The sequence below is a fragment of the Erythrolamprus reginae genome, chromosome 3 (assembly GCF_031021105.1).
Source record: "Erythrolamprus reginae isolate rEryReg1 chromosome 3, rEryReg1.hap1, whole genome shotgun sequence".
Classification (NCBI taxonomy): Eukaryota; Metazoa; Chordata; class Lepidosauria; order Squamata; family Dipsadidae; genus Erythrolamprus; species Erythrolamprus reginae.
Genome location: NC_091952.1, coordinates 4752697 through 4773481, shown reverse-complemented (window position 1 = coordinate 4773481; position 20785 = coordinate 4752697). Strand labels below are relative to the sequence as shown.

The 20785-nt window shown below is 44.1% G+C and overlaps 1 protein-coding gene across 1 annotated transcript in view; it reads right to left on the bottom strand.

Moving 5' to 3' along the window:
* Nucleotides 1-20785, bottom strand: part of CSNK2A1 (casein kinase 2 alpha 1) — a 71513-nt gene that overhangs the window by 14375 nt on the left and 36353 nt on the right. The window contains exons 2-6 of the mRNA XM_070744409.1: nt 14571-14786; nt 10040-10151; nt 5878-5979; nt 2676-2726; nt 894-953 (exon numbers count right to left, since the gene is read on the bottom strand). Coding sequence (XP_070600510.1) covers nt 894-953; nt 2676-2726; nt 5878-5979; nt 10040-10151; nt 14571-14671 — 426 coding nt within the window. The 5' untranslated portion in view covers nt 14672-14786. The remainder of the gene's footprint in view (nt 1-893; nt 954-2675; nt 2727-5877; nt 5980-10039; nt 10152-14570; nt 14787-20785) is intronic.

Here is a 20785-nt window from a genome sequence, read left to right as displayed (position 1 = left end):
TCCAAGTGAGATCTTGCTTCTGCACATGCGCAAGGAGCTAAACCTCGCAAGGGGACGGGAACGCATGAGATTTTGGCAAAACATTTTGCATGCGCAGAAGGGGAAAAATGCCGAAATCTCACATGGGCGCATTCCCAACCAAAATTTTGCTCGGACATGCAGCTCCACTTTTGTTAACGTAGAATGGCATATATCCGCTCCAAAATGGCCAGCCTCTCATTTCTCAAACTCTTTTACAGTGGTACCTCATCGTACGAACTTAATTGGTTCCGGGAGGAGGTTCGTAAGGCGAAAAGTTCGTAAGACGAAACAATGTTTCCCATAGAAATCAATGGAAAAGCGATTAATGCATCACGAAGCTCCGCCCATGGAATTCCCTACTGGGATTCCCCACCTCCGTTTGAGCCTCCAGATCAGCCGAAAACGCCGCCAACAATCGCAAAAACGGCACTCCGCCCGGTGTCGCCGCCCGGCTGTAACCTTCTGAAACAGCCGGGCGCTTCTCGGTGGCCTCCAGAACCCGAACCCGAACTTTTGCCAAACTTCCGGGTTTGGCGTTCGGGAGAACGCCCAGAAGCGCCCGGCTGTTTCAGAAGGTGACAGACGGGCAGCGGCGCTTCTCCCGAACCCGGAAGTTTGGCAAAGGTTTGGATTCAGATTCGGGTTCTGGAGGCCACCGAGAAGGACCAGGCTGTTTCAGAAGTTTACAGCTGGGCAGCGCTGCTCAGCGGAGCGCCGTTTTTGCGATCGGCGGCGGGTTCGTAAGTCAAAAAAAGTTTGTAAGAAGAGGCAAAAAATTTCTGAACCCCGGGTTCGTATCTCGAAAAGTTCGTATCACGAGGTACCACTGTATTTCCTGACCGCCTCAAAAGACTCCACAAACGGCGACTCACCTTCAAGATTTCGTACATGTAGAACCGAATGTCATAGTCCGTTAACGTCTGGTATAATTGCTGTGGCAGAGGAACACAAGCCGGAACACAAAATACAAACAATTAAACTCATAGAGAAAAGGAAAATATAGAGTTAAAAACATTCGCTGAACTGGTCATGGGCCTAACTGAATATTTTCCTATGTCGATCTCTGTAGCCAAAGACTTTTTTTCAACTATTTTCTGAGGGGGGGGAGGGGGCTTGCAATGCACATAGAATTGATCCCCCCCACCCCCAATTAGCCACATAGCGGGCACCGGGCAGCCACAGCAACTTCTGCATTGGTTGCCGATCAGTTTCCGGTCACAATTTAAAGTGTTGGTTATGTCCTATAAAGCCCTTCATGGCATCGGACCAGAATATCTCCGCAATCGCCTTCTGCCGCACGAATCCCAGCGACCAGTTAGGTCCCACAGAATTGGCCTTCTCCGGGTCCCGTCGACTAAGCAATGTCGTTTGGCGGGACCCAGGGGAAGAGCCTCCTCTGTGGCGGCCCCGACCCTCTAGAACCAGCTCCTCCCGGAGATTAGAATTGCCCCCACTCTCCTTGTCTTTCGTAAACTTCTTAAAACCCACCTCTGCCACCAGGCATGGGGGAACTGAGACATCTCCCCCGGGCCTATACAGTTTATGCTTGGTATGTTGTGTGTATGTTTTCTTTTAATAAGGGTTTTTTAGTGACTTTTAATCATTAGGTTTGTTATATACTGTGTTATTACTGTTGTGAGCCACCCCGAGTCTATGGAGAGGGGTGGCATACAAATCTAATAAATTGAATTGAATTGAATTATTCTGGCTCAATAAAAGTTATTAAGCGAGCTCTTGCCTGACTTTGCTATCAGGGTATTTTGTGGTTTTTTTGAAGAGGAGCACCATTGTTAAGCAACACACAGTAGTTAATGAGAAATCATAACGGTCATTAAGCGAATCTGGCTTCCTCCGTAGACTTGGTGAAAAGCCAGCTGGGAAGGTCACAAAATTGTATGATTGATTGTGTGCTTGTTTTTTATATATATTGGGGTTGCTTTTATGAATTTTTTAACCTAAAACTGTAATTAGATTGGTAAATATTAGATTTGTCACTATGTACTGTTTTTGCCATTATTGTGAGCCGCCCCGAGTCTGTGGAGAGGGGCGGCATATAAGTCCAATAAATCTATAATCTATCTATAAAAGCTGAGGATCAAGAGTGCTGCACACACTGAAAATGCACGCCTAAGTTGTCAAAGGTCCAAATTTGCCAAGTGTAACTTGTTGCTTGTATCCTTAAGATTCTTATTAATATTGATTGTTTCTTCATTGCTTATTTGACCCCTATGACAATCATTAAGTGTTGTACCACATGATTCTTGACAAATGTCTCTTTTTCCTCTTATGTACACTGGGAGCATCTACACCAAAGACAAATTCCTTGTGTGTCCAATCCCACTTGGCCAATAAAAGAATTCTATTTTGATCACATAACCCAGAGGTCTTCAAACTCGGCCACTTTTAAGGCTTGTGGGAGAAACGTAGACTGGCAGGACAATCCTGGGAGTTGAAGTCCACAAGTCTTAAAGTTGCCACGTTTGGAGACCCCTGCTTCTACCCTGGGTACTTTTTAAAAAACAATTAAGCTCTTAAAAAGCTTGAAGGGATTTGGGAAAAGTTAAGGGATTTGGGAAACAATATCCAACCCCTCCTCCCTCACTTAAGCCAAGAAATTAAAAACGCTGCCCTCTCCGACGGATGGAGAACCGTACCTTAAAATCTGTGTTGTTCACATGTTCAAAGACCAAGGCAGGAGTCCGTGACTAGGAGACGGAAGGAAGAGAGAGAGAGAGAGAAGGTCAGTTGCCTGGGGTTCTTCCAATGCATGATTCATTAGGCTGCCTGCCTGGCGGGTGACCAATATTTCTTGAGTCCAGGAAAAGCTTAGAGGGAGAAAGCTGCATTTTGTAAGAAACTGAATTAATTCTGTCAGTACCATGTACTGTACTGGTTTGGTTTCCAATATATGAAGATAAACCAGCATAGTGTGCTAGGAGGAAACAGCGGTATTACTTTAAAAGCTAGGTAGTAATTATGAGCTAGGCTGCAATTTAGGCATATAAGGGAGACAGATGGGCTGCTCCCTGTTACATTCTGTAGTTACATCCTGTTGAGCTGTTGTTGCATTGCACCTGTTCTTGCTGTATGCCTTACATTGTATTGTTGGTTATCTTATTTATTTATTCAATTTTTTTAATGCCGCCCTTCTCCTTAGACTCAGGGCGGCTTACAACATGTTAGCAATAGCGCTTTTTAACCCACCCACCCCTCCACACAATCCGGGTCATCCTTTTACTCACCTCGGAAAGATGGAAGGCTGAGTCAACCTTGAGCTAGTGATGAGATTTATTTATTTAATTTTTATGCTGCCCTTCTCCTGAGACTCAGGGCGGCTTACAACATGTTAGCAATAGCACTTTTTAACAAGAAGGGACTCACAACCCGCAATCTCAGGGGCAACGAGTCCATGCAGGCAAAGGTTCTCCTTGGCTACAATAGCCACTCCTCCCCCCCTTCCCTGGGGTCTTGACTGATGCCATACCCGAAACCCAGCTGGGCATATTTCCGAGAGAGGAACTCCTCCCTCTGGGCCCAGCCAGGTTTTGGTCACACATGCCAGATCGGCCTCCTCATCCAGGATCAAATCCTGGATGAGGAGAGCTTTGTTTACAACCGATCTGGCATTGAGTAGCAGCAGCCTGAGCCCAGGGCCCAGATTACACTTGTCAACAGTACCCCGGGTTGAGCTCACGGGACCGGAACAGGGGATTGCTTTTAGGCAGCGATCCCTTCTTCCTCCAGAACGGCTAGCCCTGTGACTCCCGCCATATCTACCTCTCCCCAGCAAGACCGGAATATTCTGGCCCTCTGTCACCCCAGAGATAGATATCCCCATCCCTCCTGTCTCTCTATCGCTAGGTAGGCTAAAATCTACATTCATACTACTCTCATTATTCAAATGCATGTTATTCCATCCACCTCACTCATTTGATTCATACAAATCAGTCCTCCCCCCCAGTCATCCAACCTGAACCCTCCCCTCCATTCATTCATCTCATATGTATCATTCACACCACTCCCACCATTCCACCTTTCCCAGCCCTCCATCATTAAAACCCACAATAAATTAATTAAAAATTAATTAAAATTAATTTAAGAGAATATAATTAACATTACATGTACCTGCTGTGTGAAAATGAGAGACATTTTATGGACTGTATTATAATTACTGCGTAATATTATAAAGATGATGTATATCCTGTAAGTAATACATTTACTATATGTTAGTTTGTATTACTGTCTGAACAACCACCGCTGCCATATGTGCTCTGGTTCAAAGACAGTATTTCTATCATTGGGTCTAGGCCCAGAGTGGAATACTGACACATTCTAAGGCCTGATCTGATCAAACCATTCAGAACAAGCTCGGTGGGGAGAGGAAATAAATAAAGAAATAATCACTTTTCCCATTTTAGGATCCTGTGACCAAAAAACCCACCCGAAATGCTGTGCTACCTGATGATTATTCAGTCCTGGAGGTTTTCCGACGGGGTTATTATTTGAAATGACAAAAGGCAACAGGGAGTTTGTAAGCAATTTTATCCCTCCTTCACAGGCCCGGCTTAAAATGGGCAGTTTGCCTCGTCATGTGGCAGGAGATCCCGTCTGCAATTTGTGAGTTAGGCTCTGTGCCAACGATGAACTAGATTTTATTTTAAATAACCTAGGATTTATTAAATTTATATGCTGCCCATCTCAGGGTTGAGACACTGGTTAGATAAGAAATACAACGACAGAATAAACGCGGCCTGGAATTCCTCTATGGAGATGGTCTGTTTTAAAATGTGACGGACAGATGGGAGATAATAGGATGGATGGAGAGAGAGAGAGAGAGATGGACAGACAGAGAGAATAAATCAGAGAGACAGAGAGACAGAGGGGGTTGTAAATGGATGCACATAACCCAGAGGTCTTCAAACTCGGCCACTTTTAAGGCTTGTGGGACAAGCATAGCTGGCAGGACAATTCTGGGAGTTGAAGTCCACAAGTCTTAAAGTTGCCAAGTTTGGGGACCCCTGCTTCTACCCTAGGTACTTTTTTTAAAAAAATAAGCTCTTAAAAAGCTTGAAGGGATTTGGGAAAAGTTAAGAGATTTGGGAAACAATATCCAACCCCTCCTCCCTCACTTAAGCCAAGAAATTAAAAACGCTGCCCTCTCTGACGGATGGATTGATTGATTGATTGGATTTGTATGCCGCCCCTCTCTGTAGACTCGGGGCGGCTAACAACAGTAATAAAAAACATCATATAAATCCAATACTAAAACAACTAAAAAACCCTTATTGTAAAACAAAACATCCCTACAAACAAACATAGCATGCATAAATTGTAAAGGCCTAGGGGGAAAGAATATCTCAGTTCCCCCATGCCTGACGGCAGAGGTGTGTTTTAAGGTGAGAATATAGGTAATAGATATAGAAATGATAGACAGACAGACAAAACAAAATTATGTAGATGATAGACTAAAGATATAGAATGACAGATTAATACAGGTAGATGAAAAGCAACATGAGAAAATATTATTTTACTGAAAGAGTAGTAGATCCTTGGAACAAACTCCCAGCAGACGTGGTTGGTAAATCCACAGTAGCTGAATTTAAACATGCCTGGGATAAACATAGATCCATCCTAAGATAAAATGCACGAAATAGTATAAGGGCAGACTAGATGGACCAGGAGGTCTTTTTCGGCCGTCAGTCTTCTATGTTTCTATGAGAGAGGGGTAATAATACTAATATTATCCTCTATCTTTTCATAAATGAATAAAAAATAAAGCTAAATTAAATTAAATTAAAAACCCAGCCCCTTTGGTCCCCTTAGCCCATCAACATGCCACCCACCCAAATTACTCACCACTGGATCCTTCACTATATCGGCAAGGGTGATGATGTTGGGGCCGCCACGCAGGTTCTCTAGGATTTTGATCTCTCGTTTAATTTTCTTCTTTTTCACAGGCTGACCAAAGGAAAACAATCAGTTAGCTGGGAGCGGCAAAGCTCCAGGGGAGTTTTACCACTGTAGCTGAGACCAGGGTTTCTTACTGGCTCTGCTTATTGAATATCTGTCTGTCTGTCTGTCTGTCTGTCTATCTATCTATCTCTCATCTATCTATCTGTCTGTCTGTCTGTCTATCTATCTATCTATCTATCTATCTATCTATCTATCTATCTATCTCTCATCTATCTGTCTGTCTGTCTGTCTGTCTGTCTGTCGGTCTGTCTGTCGGTCTATCTATCTGTCTGTCTGTCTGTCTGTCTGTATATATCTATCTCTCATCTATCTATCTATCTGTCTGTCTGTCTGTCTATCTATGCATCTATCTATCTATCTGTCTGTCTGACGGTCTATCTATATATCTATCTATCTCTCATCTATCTATCTATCTATCTGTCTGTCTGTCTGTCTGTCTGTCTATGCATCTATCTATTTATCTATCTATATATCTATCTCTCTCTCATCTGTCTGTCTGTCTGTCTGTCTGTCTGTCTGTCTATCTATCTATCTATCTATTTCCTATCTATCTATCTATCTATCTATCTATCTATCTATCTATCTATCTATCTATCTATCTATCTGATTTGTATGCCGCCCCTATCCGAAGACTCGGGGCGGCTCACAACAGTAATAAAAACAATATAGCAGTGGAACAAATCTAATATTAAAAAACATATAAAACCCTATCATTATTTAAAAAAAACCAAACAGCACATTCATACCAAACATAAAACAAAGTATAAAAAAAAGCCTGGGGGAAAGGTGTCTCAACTCCCCCATGCCTGGCGGTATAAGTGAGTCTTGAGTAGCTTACGAAAGACAGGGAGGGTGGGGGCAGTTCTAATCTCCAGGGGGGAGTTGGTTCCACAGGGCCGGGGCCGCCACAGAGAAGGCTCTTCCCCTGGGGCCCGCCAAACGACATATATTTGGGTTGGCTCTACTCTACTGTACTATACTCTAATCTAGTCTGCCAGCACTATGTACATAACTGGTTGGGTTTAGCAATATATAAACAAACTATCAACGTATGTTTAAATGAATTATATTACTATAGCTTTAAGAGTTAGTTTTGCAAATTGCAATTAACCATAAGAGGGAGCCAGAAGTCTCAGTCTCTCTCTTTAGAGAGACTCTGCTATTTCTGGTTTGTGTGACTAAGCTGTAGAATTGTGTGTTCAAGTTATGGTTTAATGTACACTGCTCAAAAAAAATAAAGGGAACACTCAAAAAACACATCCTAGATCTGAATGAAATATTCTCATTGAATACTTTGCTGACCATATGTGAAACTGATTGTCAATCAGCGTTGCTTCCTAAAGGGACAGTTTGATTTCACAGAAGTTTGATTTACCTGGAGTTATATGGTGTTGTTCAAATGTTCCCTTTATATTTTTGAGCAGTATATTTTGTAAGTAAGGCTTATAGTATTGTATATGACTTGAGAGTATTGATGGATGTAATTGTGTATGACTAGGATTGTTCTTGACCAAGCTATTTGCCAAAGTAAATAATATATTTACACTGAATGTATCTGGTTATTTGAATTACTACTTGTATCTCTGAGCTATCAACTGGATATCTGCCACCTCCACGTTTCCTCTGCGCATTCTTGATAACTCAAGAGTTACTCTGCACCCTCCTTAACACTTAACATATTCTATTCTAAATGTCTGTAAGAAGAGCACCAAGGACCCCAGTCTTCCTTCCTCCTCCTCCCTCCCTCCCCAATCTTCTAGCTCCGATGATCAACTCCCCCCGGAGATTAGAATTGCCCCCACCCTCCTTGCCTTTCGTAAGCTCCTTAAAACCCACCTCTGCCGTCAGGCATGGGGGAACTGAGATATTTTTTCCCCCTAGGCCTTTACAATTTATGCATGGTTTGTTTGTTTTTTTGTATGTATGGTTGGTTTTACAATAAGGGTTTTTTAGTTGTTTTAGTATTGGATTTACATGCTGTTTTTTATTACTGTTGTTAGCCGCCCTGAGTCTACGGAGAGAGGCGGCATACAAATCCAATGAATGAATGAATGAATGAATGAACAAACAAACAAACAAACAAACACACTAACTAACTAACTAACTAACTAACTAACTAGCTGGGTCATGAAATGTCTACAAGAAAAACAATCATGCTCCGAGAGAGCCCAGAACCCCACATGACCCTCAATCAAACATTGCACACCGGAGCATTCCAATGCTCACGGCCAATTAATTCTGAAACGAATAACCAAGAATTATCCATAAAACAATTCAGGATGTTGACTTTGGGGTACCCTTGAGTCTTCTTCATTCCAAAAACAGTACTTCCCATGGCAATAGAATAGCGAAACGAGTGGGAATTCAAAAACGGGTGTGCAAGATTCTGGAAGTCTGTTATTTTGAGAGAAAAAAACAAGGGGGAAACCCCCCACTGGCCCTGGAACCCTCACTGAGCTCTTTGGAACTGGGTCCTTAGGAATTAATTATCCCACCCTCCCTAATTAATGAAGTGCAAAACAAGGGCTCCTTTTCTCAAAGCCACAACTCAAAAAATCTGCTTATATGTATATATGTTAATATGTGTGTGTGTGTGTGTGTGTGTGTGTGTGTGTGTTCGAAAGTGCTATTGCTAACATGTTGTAAGCCACCGTGAGTCTAAGGAGAAGGGCGGCATTAAAAAATCAAATTAATAAAATAAATAAATAAATGTAAGTTATATAATGGACCAGACTAAACAAAACAAATAACAGAGTTGGAAGGGACCTTGGAGGTCCTCAAGTCTAACCCCATGATATCCTATGCTCGGGTGCCTAAAGAACATAGGGTCTCCTGTGTAAACTCTAATGACAAAGCATAAAAATTTGACCCAAAATTAGCGTAAGGGGCGTTTTGTACTACAGTGATCCCCCGCTCGTTGCGAGGGTTCCGTTCCAGGAGCCCCCGCAACGAGCGGGTTTTCGCGAAGTAGCGATGCGGAAGTAAAAACACCATCTGCGCATGTGCAGATGCTGTTTTTACTCCCACAGCGCTAGCGAGGAGCCGAAGATTGGGGGCGGCGCGGCTGTTTGCCGCCGGTATGGGGGGCTTCCTAGCAGCCCCCCAAACCCGGGTTGGGGGTCCGGGGGGCGCTGTCTCTCGGCGCTTTCGAGCTGAGTCCGGGAGCGAATTCGCTCCCGGACTCGGCTCGAAAGCGCCGAGAGACAGCGTGGACAGGCCCGTTCCTTGGCGCTGTCTCTCGGCGCTTTCGCTCCTCGAAAGCGCCGAGAGACAGCGTGGACAGGCCCGTTCCTTGGCGCTGTCTCTCGGCGCTTTCGCTCCTCGAAAGCGCCGAGAGACAGCGTGGACAGGCCGGTTCCTTGGCGCTGTCTCTCGGCGCTTTCGCTCCTCGAAAGCGCCGAGAGACAGCGTGGACAGGCCGGTTCCTTGGCGCTGTCTCTCGGCGCTTTCGCTCCTCGAAAGCGCCGAGAGACAGCGTGGACAGGCCCGTTCCTTGGCGCTGTCTCTCGGCGCTTTCGCTCCTCGAAAGCGCCGAGAGACAGCGTGGACAGGCCCGTTCCTTGGCGCTGTCTCTCGGCGCTTTCGTGCTGAGTCCGGGAGCGAACTCGCTCCCGGACTCAGCACGAAAGCGCCGAGAGACAGCGTGGACAGGCCCGTTCCTTGGCGCTGTCTCTCGGCGCTTTCGTGCTGAGTCCGGGAGCGAACTCGCTCCCGGACTCAGCACGAAAGCGCCGAGAGACAGCGTGGACAGGCCCGTGCGGCGAGAATGAACGGCGTGGGCGGGCGAAGGGCGGGCGGCAGCGAGGAGTTTGCGTGGGCGGTGGGGAAACTCCTCGCTGACGCCAGCAAGAGGGGGAAGACCCAGGAAAGCCGCCCAGCAGCTGATCTCCCGGTTGCCATCTACGCATGCGTGCCCACGGGCACGCATGCGTAGATGGTATTTTGACTTCCGGGTTGAAAAATAGCGAAGTACCCTGTTCGCAATGGTTGGGGACGCAATAAACGGGGGATCACTGTATTTTCACTCTCTGCACAGCAGCCTCACCTTCAGAATTTTAACGACTACTTTTTCGTTATTTGTGATGTTGATGGCTTCAAAGACTTCGCTATATTTGCCCCGGCCTAACTTCCGAACTAGCTGATAGTCGTCTTGATTCCTATAATGACAGAAGACAAAAGGGGGGGGGGGGGGGGAGGTAGCATTATGCAAGGGAAAGGAATTAAAATTATTCACCAACCGAAAGCATTCTTGTGTGTGCGAAAAGATCACTGATTGTAGAAGGAGAACTGTTAGTTAGGCTGTAGTGGGGGAAAACCAGGAGACGTTTTTCTCTAACGTATCTTGGCCCAACTTGGAAAAATAACTTTCTTTAAGATGTTGGGGGAAAGATCAGAAGCAACCTGTGAGAAAATATGATTTGACTGAAAGAGTAGTAGATCCTTGGAACAAACTTCCAGCAGACGTGGTTGGTAAATCCACAGTCACTGAATTTAATCATGCCTGGAATAAACATCTATCCATCCTAAGATAAAATACAGGCAATAGTATAAGGGCAGACTAGATGGACCAGGAGGTCTTTTTCTGCCGTCAGTCTTCTATATTTCTATGTTTTGTTTCTCATCTAAGAGGATTCTTCAGTTCTCTTGGTGATTGGCCTGAGGTTTTGTTTTTAGTTTTTGGCCTAAGGCAGGACTAGAACTCATTATCTTCTAGTCCAACCCCCTGCTCGAGCAGGAGACTCTACATCCGTGATGGCGCAATGATGGCATGGGTGCCGGAAGCGGCTTGACAGAACCATTTCTCAGAGCCCGTCAGCCATTGCTCTTTGCTCTACCAGGTTCCGGTGCTGGTCTTCGTGCACGCAGGAGCACCGGAAACTGGAAGAGCAACTTCCACGTGCGCATTTGCACACCAGGAAGCTGAGCTTCTGGCTTCTGGCACATGCATTTGTGCCAGCCAGCTGTCTTTGCAAGCGCATGCCTGCCAGAAACGCAGGTTCAAGTCCCAATGAAGGTATGGCTAGCTGATGAGGCCAAAATAAGGCCAAAATAGATCTATCCTAGTCTCCCTTAATTTTCAAATTCAGCAAAAAACAAAACAACACATACAGATAGAATTGTCGGCTATCAATAAAATTAAATGCCTTGGAAATGGCCCTGGGTTGGGCCGAGAGGCAAAAAAGGAGTTGTGATGTTCCTTCAATATACCAGGGTGATTCGACACAAAATGTAACCCTTCCCTGGTACAGAGCTGAAATGATTGGATACTGTAGCCTAGAGGTTAATTCTCTGCCTTACAAGGCAAAGGTTGCAGGTTCAAGTCCCAATGAGGGTATGGCTAGCTGATGAGGCCAAAATAGATCTATCCTAGTCTCCCTTAATTTTCAAATTCAGCAAAAAACGAAACAACATATATTATATAATATATATATTATGTACAGTGAGTGCATATGCACCAAGACAAATTCTTTGTGTGTCCAATCACACTTGGCCAAAGAATTCTATTCTATTCCATATTAGAATTATTCAATTCCTGCAGCTCTTATGTTTTAGCCTTGAGTCCCCTAATTCTCTAAATAATTTTCAGAAATGACAGGACTGAGACCCAGGAGTGCAGGAACAAGGCCACCTTCAGCCCTGAGAGCTGACTTGGAGACTGTCACAAACTCTCTGCCTAATTTCCTTCGCACGGCAGTGGGGAGGTGATACAAAATAGAGGTGAGAGTGCTATATAGGGTGCTTTGAACTCCTGCTTGGAAGAGAAGAAGCACCTAACAGATAATGTGTCAACCAGGGCTGCCTTTTAATAGAGAAGCAGTGAGTCAATGCTTCTTTCTTTCCGCTTTTGCAGCAGCCACCAAGTCATTCTCTGACCGGTTTTATTTATTTATTCATTAGATTTGTATGCTGCCCCTCTCCGTAGACTCGGGGCGGCTCACAACAGCAATAAAACAATTCATGACAAATCTAATAATTTAAAAACATTTTTAAAACTCCGTTATTAAAATTATTATCTGCTGCACGAATCCCAGCAACCAGTTAGGTCCCACAGAGTGGGTCTTCTCCGGGTCCCGTCATCCAAACAATCTCGCTTGGTGGTACCCAGAGGAAGAGCCTTCTCTGTGGCGGCTCCAGCCCTCTTGAACCAACTCCCCCCAGAGATTAGAATTGCCCCCACCCTCCTTGCCTTTCGAAAGTTGCTTAAAACCCACCTCTGCCGCCAGGCATGGGGGAACTGAGATCCTCTTTCCCCCTAGGCCTTTACAATTTTATGCATGGTATGTCTGTATGTATGATTGGTTTTTATATAATGGGTTTTTAACTGTTTTTAGTATTGGATTATTGTTATATACTGTTTTATTACTGTTGTTAGCCGCCCTGAGTCTGCGGAGAGGGGCGGCATACAAATCCAATAAATAAATAAATAAATAAATAAATAAATGAATGAATGAATGAATGAATGAATAAATATTAAGCAGACATACACACAAACATACCATACATAAATTGTATAGGCCCGGAGAAGATGTCTCAATTCCCCCATGCCTGGCGGCAAAGGTGGGTTTTAAGGAGTTTACGAAAGGCAAGGAGGGTGGGGGCAGTTCTAATCTCCGGGGGGGGGAGCTGGTTCCAGAGTCGGGGCCGCCACAAAGAAGGCTCTTCCCCTGCGACCCGCCAAACAACATTGTTTAGTCGATGGGACCCGGAGAAGGCCAACTCTGTGGGACCTGGGATTCGTGTGGAATGAGCCTTGATGGCGCAGTGGTTAGAGTGTGGTACTGCAAGTTGCTTCTGTTGACTGCTGGGTATAATTCATCAGTTCAACTCTCACCATGCTCCAGGTTGACTCAGCCTTCCATCCGTCTGAAGTGGGTAAAATGAGGAGCCAGATTGTTTGGGGGCGATAGGCTGATTCTGTCAACCGCTTAGAGGGGGCTGTATAGCACTGTAAAACGGTGTATAAGTGCTATTGCCATTTATTTTCTTATCTCCTGCCTTTTGACCGATCCCAGCTTCTCCACCACGTGCATGGTTATAGCCATAGAGTGATAAAAGCTTTTAAGTACGCGATTGATCTTTTCAATGTTTGTGGGGAATGACACCAGCTGGGTGACTTTGGAGAGGATGAGTTCTAGACCCAACCAACCACCTGGGTGACTTTGGGCCAATCACCAGGTGACAGTGAGCTCTAATGCCACCATAGGCATAAAGGCCAGCTGGGTGAATTTGGGCCAATCACCAGGAGGCGGTGAGTTCTAGTCCCGCCTTAGTCATAAAAGCAGGCTGGGTGACTTTGGGCCAATCACCAGGAGGCGGTGAGTTCTAGTCCCGCCTTAGTCATAAAAGCAGGCTGGGTGACTTTGGGCCAATCACCAGGAGGCGGTGAGTTCTAGTCCCGCCTTAGTCATAAAAGCAGGCTGGGTGACTTTGGGCCAATCACCAGGAATGCGTGAATTCCAGTCCTGCCTTACCCATGAAAGCCGGCTGAGTAACTTTGGGCCACCAGGAGAGGGTGAGTTCTAGTTCCGCATTTGCCACGAAAGCCGGCTGTATGAATATTTATTTATTTATTTGTTTGTTTGTTCGATTTTGTATGCCGCCTTTCTCCTTAGACTTACAACATGTTAGCAATAGCACTTTTTAACAGAGCCAGCCTATTGCCCCCAACAATCCAGATCCTCATTTTACCCACCTCGGAAGGATGGAAGGCAGAGTCAAGCTTGAGCCGGTGGTGAGATTTGAACTGCTGACCTGCAGATCTACAGTCAGCTTTTTAGTGGCCTGCAGTACTGCAAGCTAGCTGCTGTGCCACCTCGGCTCAATTTCGGCCAATCACCAGGAGAGGCTGAGTTCTAGACTCGCCTCAGACATGAAAGCCGGCTGAGTGACTTTGGGTCAATCACCAGGAGAGGCTGAGTTCTAGTCCCGCCTCAGACACAAAAACCAGCTGAGTGATTTTGGGCCAATCACCAGGAGAGGCTGAGTTCTAGTCCCGCCTCAGACACAAAAGCCCGCTGAGTGACTTTGGGCCAATCACCAGGTGACAGTGAGTTCTAGTCCCGCCTCAGACACGAAAGCCCGCTGAGTGACTTTGGGCCAATCACCAGGAGAGGCTGAGTTCTAGTCCCGCCTCAGACACGAAAGCCCGCTGAGTGACTTTGGGCCAATCACCAGGAGAGGCTGAGTTCTAGTCCCGCCTCAGACACGAAAGCCCGCTGAGTGACTTTGGGCCAATCACCAAGAGTTGTGGCTCCACCTAGTGGTGGAATCTGGTGGCTCACATGGTTTAGGGAAGGAGAAAAGAGGGAAGAGACAAATGGAAGAAGAAAACAGAAAAAAGAAGAATGGGAGACGAAAACAGAGGAGAGAAAAGAGAAGGATGGGATGGAGAGGAGATTATAAACTAGAACGGAAAATAGAAGAGAGCAGAAAATGGAAAAGCACCAGGATAAAGGTAAGAACACAACAGAATAAGGAACAGAATAGAATAGAACAGAATAAAATCAAACAGAACTACAGAAGAGAATAAAATCTAGCAAGGTTACAAGAGGCCATGTCTAGGCCAGGACACTTACCCCCACTCCACCACGTGCGACTCGTAATCCCAGTATTCCCGTGGTCTGTGTGTATTTACATCCATGTAAACTCTGGCTCTGCTCGGCACAGGCCCTGACATGTTGGATAGGCTGGCAGGTGGAGCTGGACTACGGATCTGGTGTTTGCGCCTCCTTCGGCTTCTGGATCAATCCCACGATTGCTTCAGGTGGGACGCTGATTTTTTTTTCCCCCCTCTGCGAAGACAAAAAAGTGGAAGGATGCTGAGGAGAAGAATCGACGCTTCCAAGTGAGGTGACAAAATAGTTCCATATTTGGATTAAAACTTCAGTTTTTAAATATGAAGGAACCAGGCCAAAGCTTATTATTAAAAGGGAAGGTTTTATTCTGTAGAAGGAAGTCAAACAAGTGTTAGCAAAAAATTGACAAAATTGAACGGGTCCAAAGACGGGCTACAAGAATGGTGGAATCTGAGGTTAGTTGGGGGAAAGATCAGAAACAATGTGAGAAAATATTATTTTACTGAAAGAGTAGTAGATGGTTGGAACAAACTTCCAGCAGACGTGGTTGGTCAATCCACAGTAACTGAATTTAAGATAAACATATATCCATCCTAAGATAAAATACAGGAAATAGTATAAGGACTACAAAAATGGTGGAAGGTCTTCAGCATAAAACTGATCAGGAAAGACTTCATGAACTCAATCTGTATAGTCTGGAGGACAGAAGGGAAAGGGAGGACATGATTGAAACATTTAAATATGCTAAAGGGTTAAATAAGGTCCAGGAAGGAAGTGTTTTTAATAGGAAAGTGAACACAAGAACAAGGGGCCACAATATAAGGCTATTTGGGGGAAAGATCAAAAGCAACGTGAGAAAATATTATTTGACTGAAAGAGTAGTAGAAGCTTGGAACAAACTTCCAGCAGACGTGGTTGGTAAATCCACAGTAACTGAATTTAAACATGCCTGGGATAAACATATATCCATCCTAAGATAAAATACAGAAAATAGTATAAGGGCAGACTACATGGACCACAAGGTCTTTTTCTGCCGTCAGACTTCTATGTTTCAGAAGAGAAGGATTTAGGGGTCGTGATTTCTGAAAGTATCCAAATGGGTGAACAGTGCTGTCAGGCGGTAGGGAAAGCAAGTGGGACGCTTGGCTGCATAGCTAGAGATATAACAAGCAGGAAGAGGGAGATTGTGATCCCGCTGTATAGAGCGCTGGTGAGACCACATTTGGAATACTGTGTTCAGTTCTGGAGACCTCACCTACAAAAAGATATGGATAAATTGAATGGGTCCAAAGACGGCTACAAAAATGGTGGAAGGTCTTAAGCATAAAACGTATCAGGAAAGACTTCATGAACCCAATGTGTAGAGTCTGGAGGACAGAAGGGAAAGGGGGGACGTGATTGGAACATTTAAATATGTGAAAGGATTTAATAAGGTTCAGGAGGGAAATCTTTTTAATAGGAAAGTGAACCCAAGAACAAGTGGGCACAATCTGAGGTGAGTTGGGGGAAAGATCAGAAGCAACGTGAGAAAATATTATTTGACTGAAAGAGTAGTAGATGCTTGGAACAAACTTCCAGCAGACGTGGTTGGTAAATCCACAGTAACTGAATTTAAAAATGCCCGGGATAAACCCATTATAAGATAAAATACAGGAAATAGTATAAGGGCAGACTAGATGGACCAGGAGGTGTTTTTTTTCTGCCGTCAATCTTCTATGTTGCAGGCATTTCTACCAATTAGAGCAATGGCTGGAGAATTCTGGGAGCTGAAGTCCTCAGGTCTTAAAGTTACCAAGATTGGATGCCAAGGGTGTAGTGAAAGCAAGAGGTCTGTGGCTCAATCTTCTCTCGGTCAGGCATCACAGAACAGGTCGATAGTATATAAATAGAGCCAAGAGTTAGCATTTCCACCTTTTATACTCTGGCCATTCCAATTTGTTTTATCTTTAAAATGCTATTATTAGCTCAATCCAACCCAACCTCTCTGACTAAAGCCAAGTACAGCTGGGCGGTCTGCACTTTTTTGCCGTAGGAGTGATTCTAAACCCATTTAGAAGATCAGATAGATACTGAAGAGTATTTACTGAAAGAGTAGTAGATCCTTGGAACAAACTTCCAGCAGATGTGGTTGGTAAATCCACAGTAACTGAATGGAAACATGCCTGGGATAAACATAGATCCACCCTAAGATAAAATACAGGAAATAGTATAAGGGCAATCTTCGATGTTTCTATGATGGTGGATTTGGGGTTTTCACGAGCTGTACCCCATAATCATCACAATTGTGACAAATTATGGCTTGAACTATCTTGCCTTGCATGTAATGAGTCTCTCTCATATATTATGTTTCACCTTTTAAGTTGCATTACTGAAATAAATGAACTTTTGCACGATATTCTAATTTTTTGAGTTTCACCTGTAGATAGATAGATAGATAGATCTGATAGATAGATAGATAGATAGATAGATAGATAGATAGATAGATAGATAGATAGATAGATACCATATTTTAAGGAGTATAAGACGCACCGGAATATAAGGATACAAATCAAATTAATAAATAATAAATAAATAAGACATACCTTAGTTTGGGGGGGAGGAAAAAAGGGAAAAGAATCTGCTTACCAAGTATTTATCTGGCTAGAATCCTTAGCCAGCACATTATTTTATCCCCTGGTTAAGGGCTTAAAAAAAACCTTATTCAGAGAGAGTAACAATGAAAGAGCTTGCAAGCCAGTAAGAGCTGGGAACATCAGTAGCACCTATGAAAGAAATATTCGGAGCAAGTAGAGCAACGTGGAAAAAAAATCTGCAAAGACTTAGGACTTGGAAAACATTCTTCTTAGAGAGTAACAATGAAAGAGTTTGTAAGCCACTAAGAACTGGAAACACTATTAGTACCTGGTTAGGGCTGGAAAGAAATATTCGGAGCAAGTAGAGAATTTTTTTTAAAAAAACTTACAAAGACAGGATTTGGAAAATAATATTTGCACATAGTAATAATGAAAGAGCTTGCAAGCTGGTAAGAGCTGGAAACATCGTTAGCACCTGGTTAGGGCTGGAAAGAAACTTATTCGGAGCAAGTTAGACCAATGGAAAAAACCCTGCAAAGACTTGAAAAACATTCTTCCCAGAGAGAAACAAGGAAAGAGCCCGCAAGGTAAGAGCTGGGAAGATCGTAAGCAGCTAGTTAGGGCTGGGGAGGAAAAAAGCTACATTCAGAATATAAGACACACCCAAATTATCAGCCGTTTTAGGGAGGAAAAAGGTGTGTGTTATACTCAGAAAAATACAGCAGATAGACAGATAGACAGACAGACAGACCCACCGACCCTCAAGTGCTTTGGAGAATAGCTTGACTCCCTCCTCTGTGGCAACCTATGAAATATTGGAACACTGCCATCACGTCACTCCTACTGCAATTCCTTCCTTCCTTCCTTCCTCATTTATTTATTTATTTATTTATTTATTTATTTATTTATTTAATTTGTAAGCCGCCCCTCTCCGTAGACTTGGGGCGGCTCACAGCAGTGATAGAAACAATGTACAATACAAATCTAATACTGTAATACGAAGTTAAAAACCCATAATTTAAAAAACATGCACACAACACACCATACATAAATTATATAGGCCTGGGGAAGATATTTCAATTGCCCCATGCCTGACGGCAGAGGTGGGTTTTGAGAAGTTTACGAAAGGCAAAGAGGGTGGGGGAAATTCTGATCTCTGGGGGGAGTTGGTTCCAGAGGGCCAGGGCCACCACAGAGAAGGCTCTTCCCCTGGGTCCCGCCAAATGACATTGTTTAGTCGACAGGACCCGGAGAAGGCCAACTCTGTGGGACTTAACCGGTCGCTGGGATTCGTGCGGCAGAAGGCGGTCCCGGAGATATTCTGGTCCGATTCCTTCCTTCCCTCCCACCCATCCAATCAGAGACAGACAGAGAGATAGAGACAAAGATAGACAGCTTTCTGTATTCTGTAGTTTCTGCACAGTAATACCACTCACTGCTCTCCAAGCGAATAAAGATTAGCATTGAGTTACATAAATAGATATATGCATATGTACATATGCACGCATACTTGTGTACCCACTGGCCCAAAAAGAGAGACATTAACGCTTTGAGGTCTTGCCTCCCTCCCCACCACCTCCACACCACCAGAGCTGGGCATTTTACTCATCCCTACCTCTAGCCGGCATGGGACACCTCCCATCCTGTTTTGCCGTAACCCAGAGCTCTGCCAAAGTTAATTTGGCAGCACATCGCACTAGGTGGCTGGGACACTGTAAACCGTAGGGAAGCTTCAGCGACGATGTGCAAAATGTTCTGTGTTTTTTAAATTCCTTGCACAGCGCACGGATCAGGCGTGCTTTTGAGGGCAGGGCGAGAGATTTTCCTGAGAACCAATGACCCAGTTTCTGTTCTCTGAAGGGATCGCTCTCGCTTACGGCACGATCCACTCCCGGAACAGGGTGATCTGCACAGGTTTAAGGATTAACAAGAGTTGGAAGGGATCCGGTGGGTCATCTAGTGCAGTCCGCCGCCCTGACTGTTAGAACAATTAATCAGTGGAAGAGTAGTTGCCTCCAATAGTTGTGAATGCTCCAACACTGGAAGTTTAAAAGAAGATGTTGGATAACCATTTGTCTGAAGTGGTGTAGGGTTTTCTGCCTAACCAGGGTTTGGAATAGAAGACTCCCATGGTTATTCTGTTATCTAAGTTGTATGAAATCCCATTCAATTTGTAGAAAGGACTATTTTTAAACTGCCCCAAAGTACTGGTTCGTTAGGATTCCCAGAGCTGGAAAAAGGCAAAACATAAGTGACTGTAAGTTTTACAGTTCTTCTTCTTGTTGTTGTTATAATAACTCAACATAATATGATAATCAGAACTGCAGAAAAAACAATTGCTGCCAACCTGCCTTCCATTGAGGACCTGTATACTGCACAAGTCAAAAAGAGGGTGGGGAAAATATTTACTGACCCCTCGCATCCTGGACACAAATTGTTTCAACTCTGACCCTCAAAACCTCGCTACAGAGCACTGCACACCAAGACAACTAGACACAAGAACAGTTTTTTCCCGAACGCCATCACTCTACTAAACAAATAATTCCCTCAACACTGTCAGACTTTCTACTAAATCTGCACTTCTATTTCTACTAGTTTTTCTCATCGTCCCTATCATCCTTTTCCTCCCACTTAGGACTGTATGACTGTAACTTGTTGCTTGTATCCTAAGATTTTTATTAATATTGATTGTTTCTTCATTGCTTATTTGACCCCTATGACAATCGTTAAGTGTTGTACCACATGATTCTTGACAAATGTCTCTTTTTCTTTTATGTACGCTGAGAGCATCTGCACCAAGACAAATTCCTTGTGTGTCCAATCACACTTGGCCAATAAAATTCTATTCTATTCTATTCGTGAACACCTAGATTTGTGTATATTAAAAAAGGGCTGAGAATTATTCCCAATTATTATCTCCCCTTATAAAGGAGAATATTTGTAGCTCAGTGTTGAAATGAGGGGTCTTGAGTGCTCTGTGGGTTGTTTTCTACCCATTGCTTCCTGTCGTACCCTCATGTTCTACCTCTCAAGTCCACAGAGAGGGGCGGCATATAAGTCAAATGAATAAATAATAAATAAATAAATGTGCTTTGGATAATAATAATAATAATAATAATAATAATAATAATAATTTATTAGATTTGTATGCCGCCCCTCTCCGAAGACTCAGGGCGGCTCACAACAATAATAAAAACAATATTATAGCAGAACAAATCTAATATTAAAAAGCATATAAAACCCTATCATTATTTAAAAAACCAAACAACACATTCATACCAAACATAAAACAAAGTATAAAAAAGCCTGGGGGACAGGTGTCTCAACTCCCCCATGCCTGGCGGTATAAGTGAGTCTTGAGTAGTTTACGAAAGACAGGGAGGGTGGGGGCAGTTCTAATCTCCGGGGGGGGAGTTGATTCCAGAAGGCTGGGGCCACCACAGAGAAGGCTCTTCCCCTGGGGCCCACCAAACAACATTGTTTAGTCGACGGGACCTGGAGAAGGCCAACTCTGTGGGACCTTATCGGTCGCTGGGATTCGTGCGGTAGCAGGTGGTTCCGGAGGTACTCTGGTCCAATGCCATGTAGGGCTTTAAAGGTCATAACCAACACTTTGCATTGTGACCGGAAAGTGATCGGCAG